The sequence below is a fragment of the Puma concolor genome, chromosome C1 (assembly GCF_028749965.1).
Source record: "Puma concolor isolate L17-30 chromosome C1, mPumCon1.1.hap2, whole genome shotgun sequence".
Taxonomy (NCBI): Eukaryota; Metazoa; Chordata; class Mammalia; order Carnivora; family Felidae; genus Puma; species Puma concolor.
In genome coordinates, this window is record NC_141674.1 from 216,516,960 (window position 1) to 216,530,420 (window position 13,461).

Below are 13,461 nucleotides of genomic sequence, written 5' to 3' on the forward strand. Positions count from 1 at the left end.
CATTGACATGTCTTTAAAATTCCCGCATCTACCTCTTTGTAAAGGGAATTAATGACTCCGAATTTCTTGAAAAGACCAATTGAATGCATGCGAACTGCTAAGCTCTGCGTCCATGTACACATGCATCGTCCTTCCAGCTGACTAGCTGTGTATTTGTCCTGCTATACTTAGACTCTGCGTCAGTGCAGGAAAGCTGCTGTTGTGAGCCTGTAATTGGTTTCCATTGTGTTTCAGGTGCCCCATTGTAACTTCAGTATTGGCTTTACTCTTTCTTTCATTTCTTTCCTCAATCTTTCTTTTTTTCCAGATAAATGTGAGTTCAAGGGCTCCCTGTCCGGCAGTAATGCAGGAATTACAAGCATTGAATTTGACAGTGCTGTAAGTATATAGTATCCGGGGAAATGGGTGAGTTTAGAAGGTCTTAGAAAAAATTTAAGACATCTGGTTCTTGGAGTTTAACTCAAATGGTTTGTCTGCTGTTCTCTATTTTTTTTTTAATTTTTTTTTTTCAACGTTTATTTATTTTTGGGACAGAGAGAGACAGAGCATGAACGGGGGAGGGGCAGAGAGAGAGGGAGACAGAGAATCGGAAACAGGCTCCAGGCTCCGAGCCATCAGCCCAGAGCCTGACGCGGGGCTTGAACTCACGGACCGTGAGATCGTGACCTGGCTGAAGTCGGACGCTTAACCGACTGCGCCACCCAGGCGCCCCTGCTATTCTCTATCTTAAGTGATATCAGTGATAGGTCAGGATGCAGGTAGATTGTCAGTTCTTTGCTGGCTGTGACTATGATGAAGATGTGGGGGGGGGGGGGGTCAGGTCTGCTGTGCCCCAGCCTGTCATTGTCTCTGCAGACTTGATAAAGGCCGTGGCTGAAGTCCCAGCGGTGCAGGTGGAGGGGAGAGGGGGTCTGGCCAGATGTATCAGAGATGCGTGGGTCTCCGAGGAGAGTAGTTAGGAGATTGAGGGAGGGAAGAGCCAGGGCCTCTGGGCTCTGCAGCTTGGACAGTGTTTAGAGAGCATTGGTATTTGGGGTTACTGAAGGGGGTGGTGGGAGCACTAGTGAACTCAAGAGGACAAGTTCCAGGCTGAGCTGGAGGGTCTGCAGCATTCTGATGGGATGGGTTTGAGCAGACTCAGGAGAAAAGTGGATTTACCAAAATTGGTGGGTTGACAGAATCCTGGGGATAACGGTTGGTATTCCACATCAAGTGTGCAGCTTTTAGGCATCTGAACCTTTCCTGGACCTGATTCTTGGGGAATTTGTATTGTGTGGACTGAGATCTTCTAATTCGTCTAAAATTTGTCTCCCCCCTCCCCACTCTCCCTCATTCCCATAGGGATCTTACCTCTTAGCAGCTTCAAATGATTTTGCAAGTCGAATCTGGACTGTGGATGATTATCGGTTACGGGTAAGATTCAATTAAGAAAGCTAATATCTCCAAACTTCCATGAGGTTCTCTAGGAACAAAATGTAGGAAATGGCAGGTTGATTAATGAGGAGAATCCTGTTTTCCTGAAAATCATACTTGATTCCCTCTGCCCTTTTCCCTTTCTCCCTTGGGAAAATTTACATTTCCACATTATGTTCTTTCCTAGCCCAAGATTCAGTTTCAGAATATTTGCAGCAGGAAACCCTCACATTTCACATGAAAGTCTCCGTGTTCCTGTTCAGAACAGGTGCCTTGGGTATGTGTCACTTTTAGCTGAACTTCAGCGATCCTGACACCATTGTATAAATTGTGTTTGTTACGGGCTCTAAAACTTAATAATCACTTCACAGAGTATAGCTGAAAGTAGGACGTAGGAATGCATATGGATGCACTTAGGACAGCGATCATAACCAGGCTGGGAGACAGGTGTGAGAGAGAGGGAGAAGGACAGGTTTGGACGTGGAGGGGTTTGCCCTGGAACCCAGAGTTGCCAAGAAGTTGCTTGGCCTCCGCAACAAAGACCAAAACTTGATGGTTCTATCACTTTTGTTCTTTTTTTTTTTTTTTTTAAGTTTATTTATATTTGAGAGAGAGTGAGAGAGGACAAGCAGGGGAGGGACAGAGAGAGAGGGAGACAGAGCCCGATGCAGGGCCTGATCCCACGAACCGTGAGATCATGAGCCGAAACGAAGAGTCAGACGCTCAACTAACGGAGCCACCCAGGCGCCCCTGTCTCGCTTTTGTTCTAATGAAAAACAAGTAGCTTAATTTGGAGACGTTCCGTTTTTCTTCTTAAGCTTGAAGCAGTTTTCACATGAGCTCATGAAAGGCTGTTGACAGGTAAGGTGGAGGATGCACTTTTTATGAAGAAAAAGGCTTGATTCAAGCTTTCGTATGTCAGCCCCCATGAAAAGTAGGACATGATGTTAAAACCTCAAGATAAATCGCACAGAGGTGGGGAGCTGCTGCAGAATGGTCCATTGGGTAGGTGCCGGTCGTCTGATTTGAAGACGCAGCCACGCGGCGGGAAGAATCTTCAGAAATGCACGGTTACCGCATCATGCAGGCTGTCCGTTTTCTTTAAGGAGCTGTATGGAAAATCCCCAGTACTAGATGGTAGTCGGGAGCTCCAGGGTGAGAATTCGTCATTCTCAGTTGAAAGAAGACCCAAGGCTGCACGTGCAAAGTGTGGGATTGAAGGTGACAGAGATGATGTTCCCTTGTGAAAGCTGGAGAACTTTCAGGCATGTTCTCGACTGAATGGAAGAACAGGGAAGTGGGCAGCTGGGCGCCCGTGGACGGGGCTGGACTCTGCTCAAGCAGTGCTCACTGCTGTTCAGGCGTTTGCACAAGCTTTTCGTTCAGGCCCTATAGTTCTGCCCCCTCAACGCGGCCTAGCCTGTTCTCGTGGCAGCATTGTAATCCACATACCGTGTGCTCTACTCTGCTCCCTGTCGATCACTTACTGGACATTTGGGACAGGGTTGAATACCTCTGGAGTCCTCAATTTGCCTAAAGGAAAAGGGATCTCTTCTGGAGTGGCTCTTACGTGTCAGGCCCAGCCCTGAGATGTGTTCTATACATTACTGCTTTTTAACTGCCACGCCAGGGACACAAGGTGAGGTGAGTAGGTATGTGAGGAAACTGAGGCTCAGGCCCACAAAATTGCCTAAGGTCACACAGTTAACAGATGAGAAGATGCGAGTTGGAACTGAAGTCTGTACTCTTCTCTGTGTTTGATTGACCTGGATTATTCTAGTACCTCCGGAGACTGAGGTATAGCAAAACTGTCTAAGAGTGAAGAGGGACATACAGTTTTCCTTACATTGTAGGCCCTTGAGGAGAAAAGCAAAGAGTTGAGTTGTCAGCCAGTTGCGTAGGATGATATTGTTCATTGGTGGAAGAGTTCTGCTCAGGTGGGCGGAAATAAGAAAGGGACTTGGAGGCGGGAGCTAGACCTGGAAGACAGAGGTCACGATGTTGGCACACTCTTTTCAAGTGAGCTAGCTTACAGAGGTGGGCTGGGTTTCACTGGAGAGATGCTCACGGTGCTGGGGCACCAAGCCTAAGCTGGGGTTGCTGACAGGTTGGGGAGATGGTGCCGGGATGGTTAGCCTCCTTCGCTGAGCTAGCTGGCTTTGAGGGCCTCTGGTCAGCTCTCGGTAAATGTGTGATGAAGATCGGGAGGCCTTTTTAAAGATTGTCTGTGCCCAGCAAAACCACATGAAACTCTTAACCACGCTCCAGGAAATAACGGGCTCCCTGTTGTAGGAGGTTCTGGTTTCTACATAGATAGACCCTAGTTAACAGAAGATATCGGAAGACATGAATGGAGGGAGCCCCACGTTCCGAAATTCAGGATCCAGGCCTTGGTCGGTCGGTATCTCCTTAGCTTTTATGATAAGGGAATGGTGTTTAGGAGAGACCAGAATGCAGGGAGCAATTGGTTGAGTGTTTACTGTAATAAAATCCTTGTAGCAAGGGTATCCTAGAAACAGCCTGGTATTGAAAGGAGTCCATGACAGAGGACTCCCTTGAATCAAGCAGATGTTTTAGACCCCCTTAAAAATCCGGAAGGTCAGTGCAAAACTCCAATGTGACTTGAGCAAATGGATTTGAAGAACCCACCTGTTCGCTTCCCTAATGTTGACGTGGGAAAGTAACCACAGTGACAGGACTGGCTTTGTTTCAGGACCTCCCTCCTCAAGGTGTGCATTTTTCTGGGGTCCGGTGCCGGCTTGATTGCGAGTCCGCCCTGAGGCACAGAGGCGCCTGGCAGAGCCCTTGCTCTGAGGGAGGCTCAGGCTGCTGTGACATCTGAACCCACTGCCCCATCTCTTAGGAGTCCCTGTTGAGAAGAGGATGATAAAAGCTAAAAGTGTTAAAATTAATGAAAAGAAACATCAAAAACACCGAAAGGATAAAAATTTTACGTAAAACTGATCCATTTAAGAGAAGGACGTTTTAAATTATGCAAAAGAGCAAATGCTGTAGGAAGCTACATTCCGTACCCCGGAGAGCATGGAGATGTGGCCTGTCAGCTGGATTTCCTCCAGGAACGAGGCTTGCAGCGGGCCAGACTCGGCCAACCTACGTACGAAGAGCCAGGAAGTAACAGTATCCCTTTTCTTTCTTCGAGGAGTCCATGAGTTTTATTCCGGGAAATTAGGGGAAAGCTGTGTGCTTGTAGCCATTCGTCGCAGCATCGTTTGCGATGACCTCGCGACTTCTAAAGTGATTCTAACCGTCCCATGTAACCGTGAGCACTCTTCGGGGGTGCGGAAGGGATGAGCGCCAGGGCCCCCGGCCGTGGGGCCTTGTGCTCAGGTCACCTTGTTTGGTCCTTACCCGGACAGCGTGAGGAAGAGGGTGGTCTCCCGGCTGTTCCGGCCCCCGGGTGTTCAAAGCCAAAGCGTTGTGACCCCAAAGCCCGTGCACCTTCAGCTGTCACGTGAGAAACTGCTTGCACTATAATGTGAAAAGAGCAGTGGGTAAACTTCTAGGAGTGCTTTGACATGAAATAGAAGAAAGTATTGCGAACGTGGAGTTCACAAAAATGGGCGCGCTCGCACAGCCCATTCGTGAGCAGGGTCTCTCCAGTGTTGGCGAGCTGTGATTTTACTCCTGTAGTAAGAAGGAAATCAGTGAATGTGCCCTAAACTTTGGGTACTTTGTTGAAATAGTTCTTTGCTAAGAACTTAATTTCCATAGTGTGAGGAGGACCTTTCCGAGTGTTTTGTCTCCCCACGATTCGTACAGACGGGATGGTGTGTGCCGAGTGGCGCCGTCGCTCCTGAACCATAGTGAATGGAAGCCTCGTTGCTGGAGTTGTCTTGATCTTACGAGCAGGATCCGTGGGAGGTTTTTACACAGCCGCAGCCACAGCACAGCTGCCCCCTGGCTGGCAGCAGTCGTACGATGCCGTTCCAGCCTCAGAGTGGGAGAGAGGAGTCTTGGAATCCGTGCCAGCTTCTCCCTTCCTGAGGGAGGACGCGCGGGCCTGCGTCTTCTGTTCCTGGGCTGAAGTGGCGCCGCTCCACTGAGCAGGGAGGGAAGATTGGTTTGAAAAATTCCAGCACTAAACGTGTAACACAAAACTGAGATCTCCTCCTTGGGAGTTGGGGTTGAAACCCAGTAAGTTAGTTACCAGTTGTAGTAAGCATATTAAAGCTTTGCTTTTCTTTTTTTTTCTTTATTAGTTAGATGGTTAGAAAAAAAAAAAAAAAAACAATGAATACCCAGTGAGCCTTTGACAGTTTGCACACATAAGCATGTTGGCCCACACTGAAAAGAGGTCACCGATGAGTGGTGAGCAGTCAGACTCCCCGGCTCCCCTCCCCTAACCCTTGGCCTCCCGTGGGGCTCCGATAGTGCTGTGATGGGCAGGGGGGCTGCTGGCCCTAGGTGAGGCCTCAGTTCTGGGCTGCGTGGCCGGCACCCGACAGCCAGCCACTAAGGGGTTTGATTGTCGGGAGTACTGGTGTCTGTGGTTCCCAGCTGACTTTTCAAGCTGAGACCTCTGATTGAAAAAAAACCCCAGGGGTTTTAATTGTTTATTTAAAGAGTCCTGATGTTTCCTTTTGTAAATTATGCCTGCAGGGAACCTGTCCTGACTTTAAATAGGGTCTGGACTTTCAGAGGCACTGGGTAAAACCCAGGCTTTTAGAATTTTGTAATTTGATATAAGCCAGCTTTACAGAAAAGCTACGAGAGAGTCGAGAGTACTGCGGACTTGTGGCATCTGTCCCAGGGCTTATGTCAAAACGGTACTCCAGCTGCCTGTCCCATTGTTTTGAAGATGGAGGCGTGTGACGTTTGTGCTGCTTTTGTTTTGTCTTGGAATGTGCTGGGAGATTTCTCCTCTTCCTCTGGATACCTCACCCCTGGGCAGCACCGAAAGACAGACTTTCTGGATGTTTTGCCGCACTCCATGACGTATCCTTTGGTCTGAGTCTTCCTGACCAGATCTCTGGGTGTTTTGAGAAGCTGGCTCTCCCGACGTGGTGCGTGTGTCCCCCAAGGCTCACCCCTGCTGTGTTCTCTCCCCTAGCACACGCTCACAGGACACAGCGGCAAAGTGCTGTCTGCCAAGTTCCTGCTGGACAACGCGCGCATTGTTTCCGGAAGTCATGACCGGACCCTCAAGCTCTGGGATCTCCGCAGCAAAGTCTGTGAGGAAATCAGTCTCTCTGAATATATGTACGATTAGACGTTAACCGCGAGGTGTTTGTTTCCACCCGAAAGCCTGCGTTTAGTGTGATACAGTTTGAATTGCAAGTCCGGTTTCATACTCAGAGTGGCGTTGAGGTAGTGACAGCTTTTCACGTTTGAGATTTTGTTTAAATGAGGAGCTCTGGCTAGCTGGGGCGAGAGGGCAGCGCTGCTATGCGCACGGCCACCGAGGGGCCGCTGCCTGATCACTAACGTATGGTTTTCCTACAGGCATAAAGACCGTGTTTGCAGGATCCAGCTGCAACGATATCGTCTGCACAGAGCAGTGTGTGATGAGTGGACACTTCGACAAGAAAATTCGTTTCTGGGACATCCGGTATAAAACCCGAGAGCTCGGTGGAGGCGGCTGAGGGGAGGGTCTGTCTGTGGTGGAACTCTGGTGATGTTTTGTGTCTGGGTTGTGTTTTTTAAAGTCCCTGGAAGTGGCAGAAATGAGCTCCGAGTGCACACTTACCATAATAGTTCCATAATTCTTTACCGTGAGGCAGACCGTTGCGTTCAGCGGTCACTTACGAGCGTGCCCTGTGCACTCACTGGGCCCTTTACCAAGTGCCGCGTAAGCGAGGACGGACAGCTAGGTGGTTTAAAGCTGACACGCAAGCCTGCAGTGTTCTGAAGGAGAGCTGGGCACCTCTGTCCAAGGATGTGAGAAAACACCAGTCAGGATGAGTCTGGAGCAGTGAGCAGGCGTCACATGGCAGAAAAGCTCACTGACAGACTCTCCAGACAGGACAGCGGGACGGCCTGGTGTGGCTGAGACGGCAGATCGGGCTGTGGGCAGACAGGACCGGCAGGTGGTGGGTTGGGAGCAGATCAGTGTTTGTAAATGACTTGACCCTCTGAGCCAGTTTAAGGGAGGACTGCTCCTCATGCGCACGAGTGAGGAGACGGTGCTAGTGCTGTCTGGACGGTGTCCTGGGAACGGGGACCTCCTCCAGCAGCATGGGAGGCAGGCGGGGGAGTGGATTTGAGGGAGAATCTGCATTTGGGGGGTGAGGAAGGGGAGAGTTGAAGCCACGCGGGGAACAATCGACAGATGCTGTGTTCAGATAAGGACGGGACGTTTGTGCTTTCCAAGGGACATTTGGGTAAACCGAAGCAGAATTTTTGGGAAACGAGTCCTCGCGGGAGGACTCCAAAGACATGAGGACAGAGTTACTCAGCGGTGGCCCGTGAAACAGGAGACCGCGTTTTAGGGAGCCACTGAGGCAGGGTGGTCACAGATGGGGAGGGAGCCGGAGGGTCCTGTTGTTGGGCCACGGGTGGGGGAGCAGAGGAGTCTGAGGGCGAGGGGAGTCCGGTGGGACGAGGCCGGTAGGTTAGGAGGGAGGTTGCTACTGGTCCCAGTGAATGCAGGACAGTTGTGGAGGGTGGGGACGAGGAGCCTGTGCTTCTAGATGATGCTTAGGAAGGCCTAGTGTGAAGCTGGCACCTCCTGGGCAGCCCTTCCAAGTTGTCTTCATACCCCTGGTTAGCCTCTTTGAACCTGAAACATGGCATGTTAGTGTCGAACTGGGTATCGGGAATCTCCTGGTCCACCCGTTGATTGGACAGGTGAAGACAGACCCTGAGGTGCAGGGAAGGGCATCGGCTTGCCTCCAGCCACATGTTTAGCGACGATGAGATCAACACTGTTACTTAGCGTGGCTTTGGGGTAGGACATCATTTCATCGAAAGCTTACGCCAAAGTGACTACAGAAGGGGCCGCACCTCCTTTGGCTGTATCACCCGACAGGGCCTTGCAGGATTGCCGTTCACAGCCCTGGCCGGGGACTCCGCCCTGGAGTCCAGCTCCACACCTGGAATCACGCAGCCGGACTTGGGGGTCCCGGAGCCGAACTTTGTAAGGCAGGGAGCCCGTGAGAGGCCACACATGCGTCCACGCACAGTACAGCATCCCGGACCCACCAGAGCAAGTTTCTGAGCCCTTGGGTTCGGCAAAGTGTTATCACTGAAAGAGCCTTAAATACATGATAGCCCTGCTCGGTTTGTGCCGGTCCGGAGCTCTGATTGGCACTCACATCATCCCCCAAATGAGCAAGGAAACGAGTTCTTCCCAGATTCAGAGTTCTGGTACTTAAAATATTACTGTAGAATTTACTAACAGAAAAAATAACAAAAGCAGCCACTGAGGCGATTTCTATAAGGTTGGAACATATTCGCTGTCCTTGAAGAGTACCGTGGTCCAGTCAAATTATCTTCTCCCCACTTCTCCGTGGAGCATGGCATCCTGGTGAAAATGGGCAAGTTCTGACACTTCTGTGTCCCGTTTTCTCAGACTTCCCTTCTCTTTTGTAGATCGGAGAGCATCGTCCGGGAGATGGAGCTGCTGGGCAAGGTCACTGCCCTGGACTTAAACCCGGAGAGAACTGAACTCCTCAGCTGCTCTCGCGATGATCTTCTAAAAATCATCGATCTTCGAGTAAACGCCGTCAGACAGACGTTTAGGTAACTGGACCCGTTGGTTTGGGTTGCATTTGAATCTTGCCAGTTTCCTGGGGGGGGTCACGTGAACACCAGAGGCCCTGGCCCTGCTCCTAAGTCCTGAGTGCGGTGAGCTCTTGGGGTAACGGTGCTTTGTTGGTTGCAGCGCCCCTGGGTTCAAGTGCGGCTCTGATTGGACCAGAGTTGTGTTCAGGTGAGTGGTGGCGCTCCTCCCGCCTCGACCCTCGTCCCACCCCCCAACCCAGTGCATCCCCAGGGGGCCTTTGCACACCCTCTCACCCTGAGGGAGTGTCTAAGAGTGACCTGTATGTAAGCTCATCACTAGGGGTCATTATCACCATCTCCTCTTCCTTTCTGGTGTCCTAAGAACTGTTTGAAGGCTTCTGGGGAGGGTGGGCGACTCCCCGGGACAGCGCCGGGCAGGCTCTCTGGAGAAGGGCAGCCCCTTTGCCTAGCTCAGGCTCTGCCTGTGTGGCGCTTCTCCTGCAGGACGCTGAATCGGGGGTGGGCGGTTGACACCTTATCTGGTCTTCCGTGTTCTCCAGCCCTGACGGTGGTTACGTGGCAGCGGGCTCGGCTGAGGGCTCCCTCTACGTCTGGAGCGTGCTCTCGGGGAAAGTGGAGAAGGTCCTTTCAAAGCAGCATGGGTAAGGTGAACCCTCTTAACCCCCTGCGGTCGTAAGCAGGTCCTGTGACCTGTGACCCAGGGGTCCTTTCCTCTTCGGGCACGGACCTGAGTCAGCCCTGTGAGGGCAGCGTGCGCTCGCTTGCTCTGCCGTGAGCTGGGTCGGTGGAGAGAAGCTGGGGCCATTTGTGCAGTACAGCGGAGGGCGGCGTTCTGCTTATTGGTGTCACGGGCTGTTTCAGTTAGAGCCATTCGAGTAGTGGCTGCCGGAGAGAGGTTGGGGCGACAGTCTGCCTTCCTCATTAACTGGCCCCTCCTCTCCGCCTCTCCTCCCTTCTCAGCCCCTTTGCACAGGAAACTGACTGCTTGTAAACACTGATTTTCGCGTGCTATTTTTCAGTCTTCCCCCGGCCTCCTTTAGGTCTTAGCTTTGTTCTCCACCCAAGCTCGCTGCTAGTGAGACACCGGGCTTTCCTCCGTCACCACCTCTCTCCGCCCCCAAGAGCAGTGGCCACTGCCCGCCCCTCAGCCCCCTGAGGCTCTCGTCTGAGGGTACGAGCTGCCCCCTTGGGGTAGTAGCCTTGATAAGGCCTGGCTCCTTTCATTCCTAAACCGCTTCCGAAAATACAACGCAGGGTTCCTTCGGGGTTTTTGGCACGTTAGTAAGGGCCTGCCTGTGAGTGGGAGCAATACTGCCAAGTAAACCAGGCCCTGGAAAAGGCCTTGCTCCCTGAATGTGAAGGGGACCTAGTGTTCAGTTCACCGAGATCTCACACATGTTCCGACCTCTCCCTTTGAAGCTCGTCCATCAATGCAGTGGCGTGGTCCCCCTCCGGCTCCCACGTGGTCAGTGTGGACAAAGGAAGCAAAGCTGTGCTGTGGTCAGAATATTGACGGCACCTCCTCGAGAGAGAGCAGAGCCGAAGCTGGAGACGCACGCAGGCTCCCGCAGCTCTGTCCTGGCGGGGGGTGTGTTGGGTGTAGCTTTGACCGCCAGTGGAGAGCCCGAGCCACGTGGCGCAGTGGCTTCCTTTGCACGGGATTTCCGAGGATTTGGGCTGAGGTCTCTACGGCCTGAAGGAATAACAGTGCGAGAACCTGACCCTGTAGTCACTTAGCAGAGGTGCGGGTTCTTGCCCTGATTCGGTGGGAAACACTACTGGCTCTGATCTTCCATACCTCAGTGGGGAGAGCGGGGACACCTACCGGTTTCCTCGCAGGCCGGCAGTGCCGGGAACACCCCACACACCTGGGGTCGGTTCTCCCTCCAGGCTTTCTCCCGACCTTCTACGGTTGGTTCTGGCCGAATGCATGTCCTGTCACCCTGGGGTCATTTTCCTGGTGAACTCGCTTTAATCATTGGATTAACAGAAACCCAAACAGGATTACCCTTGTCCTCGGCTGCGGGGGCTGCCCTGATTTCTGAGGAGACAGGACTGTGGTCCCTCCCCGTTGGTCTGTGTCATTATTACGAGGCTCTCACTCTGATCTCATCTGATTACTGTTGGAATTTCCTTAGCTCTCCCAAACTGTTCTTAGAAAGCCTCTGTTCTTCAAAGCTTCGGGCGTCCTTTCTCCCCAACAGTGCTATATACTAATTTCTCAGTCAGGAGAGAAATCCCAACTTGGTTAAAAAATACTTTTTGGAGGCGGGAGAGGAAGGGTGCAAACCTTCTTCCAGGAAAGTGTGCTGCAGGGGCAGAGTGTATTCCTGTGTCCGTCTGTAGACTCCTAGAAAGTGGGTGCACGCCACCTTCCAGGGGTGCCTCGCTTCTGCCCGCGGGTGACGAGGGATTGGAGGCCTCGGATGTATTCGCCTGGAGCCGGTAGTTCCAGGTCACTGCCCTTTTGCCAAGCCTACGTGCAATAGCCCCTCGGTGCTTTAGTGCGAGAAGCCCATTCCAAGAAGCATGGGAATGTCATCTTTAGGTTTCAGGAGTTATGAGCAAGGCCGGGGGCAACTGGCCTGTGGCTTTCTTTTTTGTTTGTTTGTTTGTTTTTTTTACACATTTATCCTTACCATTTTACCTGTGTATATCATTTTAGTTTTTGAGTGACTGAAACACCAATACTTCTATCACCTTTTAATTTGCACTTTATATTTTTCCTTCTGCACTTGTTCTCTGGACAGCTGTGGGTGACGAGAGCTGGAGCTGGGTGAGGAGGGGGGCCGCCGCCGTCCTCCCTCTTTGCCCGGCCCTCCTCCCCCCATTTCAGCTTGCTCCAAGAGCTCAAGGGGAGGTGGAATTCATAGGCCAGGGCGCAGCTGTTATTTATTTAATTATGTTGCCCAACAGAACTTGATTGTAAATAAAAAAAGAAATCTGTTCTATACTTTTCAAACTCTGTGTCTCTTGGTGGTTATTTTATTCTCTTCTGTCCTTAAGAGAAAAAGCTGTTTCTTTTATCTCTTTTCCTGGTGTTTGTTCATTTGTAAATAACAGCTAGTATTCTTCTGGAATCTCTCCTTGTCATTCAGCATTTAAGCCCAAATTGCCACTGCCTGACAACCAGCATTCCGGTTTCACGTCACATGTGAGTCTTAACCCGACAAAAGGTCTCCTGCATCTGGGCATCTGTCCTTCCGAGAGCCCAGCGCGCCGACGAAACTCCCGCCGTCAGCTCGGTGCTGTGGCAGATGTGAGCCTCCAAGTTCCTCACCGGAGACCTTGCCTGTAGGATTGGCGACGAGCTATACCTGTCTCCTGTTGGTCTCTGGCCTCTTCTTTGCTGAAGGGGCATGAGTTACCTCACAGAGGAGTGATTTGTTCGTGGGCACTCTGGTCTCTAGCAAGCAGCCTAGTGCTAGGACGAGTCCTGACGTTCCGGAACCCTCCCTGAGAGACCGCTGTCCGGTCCGCTTACCGCTGCATTTACTGAGGGGCCTGCCAAAGTCCATTTAGCCCAGCAGCTGGGCTTGGTATTCCGTCACGATCTGAAGTCTCAGAGGCAGCCGGCAGCCTCCAAAGAGCTGAGAGAGCCCTTTGTAGCTCTTTGTACTCACTTTCAAGGAGGTGAGTCATTCTCAGAAGAGGCCTCAAGTAAGCATTGCAGTAGCCTCCGGTTATCCTGTTTTCTTTGAACTTGCAGGGAAGCTTGGCTGCTCTCTACTTTGAACAGAGATGCTTCAGTTTGAGGTCCGTCCACACTGTGAAGCTCTCTTCGGGTCCCTTGACTGTCAGGGCTGAGCTGTTCAGTGTGCGGGCACCCACTGCAGTGGAATAGGATTTGCACCCAGTTCACAGTCCTGATGCTCCCGTCTGTCAGATCTGGGGCCCTGCCCCACTGCTGCGGCTTCTGCTGGCAGGGGTGTGGGGTGGGCGCAGTTTTCCCGTTTCCCAGTTGAGTCTGGGTGGTCGGAGCTGGTACGCTCCTGTGGAAGCGGTGTCGGCTTTGACCCGGACATTAACATATCTCAGAAGTTGATTGTTTTGACATTTTTTAGATGAACTTCTGTTCCGTAGGTCGTTTCCCCAAATAGTGTGATAAATCAAGCTCGGTGCCTTAACTCGTAAAGCACATACTGTGTACACGCTAGTCTTTGTCCTAGAAATCTTGCAAAGCCCCTCTGCGTCTTTCACCTTTCACGTCGTGGCTCACAGGTTTTGTATGGATGCCGGCGTGAGTGGGCGAAGCTGCTCTCAGCTGGGAGGGGCCTGCCTGCCCCCAGGGGTGAGCTGCTTGGGAAGTTCCACATTGCTGAGTGTACCAGGGTCTTCACATGC

General features: G+C 51.7%; 1 protein-coding gene and 1 non-coding gene across 4 annotated transcripts in view; both read left to right on the forward strand.

Annotated features, from left to right (window-relative positions):
* The window catches only part of ATG16L1 (autophagy related 16 like 1), a 36,037-nt gene extending 23,958 nt beyond the window's left edge, over positions 1 to 12,079 (forward strand). For all 3 annotated transcript variants that reach the window (XM_025912739.2, XM_025912740.2, XM_025912742.2), the window contains 8 exons: positions 308 to 378; positions 1,342 to 1,413; positions 6,485 to 6,605; positions 6,877 to 6,982; positions 8,965 to 9,114; positions 9,257 to 9,304; positions 9,657 to 9,758; positions 10,537 to 12,079. In XM_025912739.2, coding sequence (XP_025768524.1) covers positions 308 to 378; positions 1,342 to 1,413; positions 6,485 to 6,605; positions 6,877 to 6,982; positions 8,965 to 9,114; positions 9,257 to 9,304; positions 9,657 to 9,758; positions 10,537 to 10,630 — 764 coding nt within the window. In that variant the 3' untranslated portion in view covers positions 10,631 to 12,079. The remainder of the gene's footprint in view (positions 1 to 307; positions 379 to 1,341; positions 1,414 to 6,484; positions 6,606 to 6,876; positions 6,983 to 8,964; positions 9,115 to 9,256; positions 9,305 to 9,656; positions 9,759 to 10,536) is intronic.
* LOC112849163 (small Cajal body-specific RNA 6) lies at positions 5,728 to 5,952 on the forward strand. The gene has a single exon (XR_003222589.1).
* Positions 12,080 to 13,461: the final 1,382 nt, after the last annotated feature.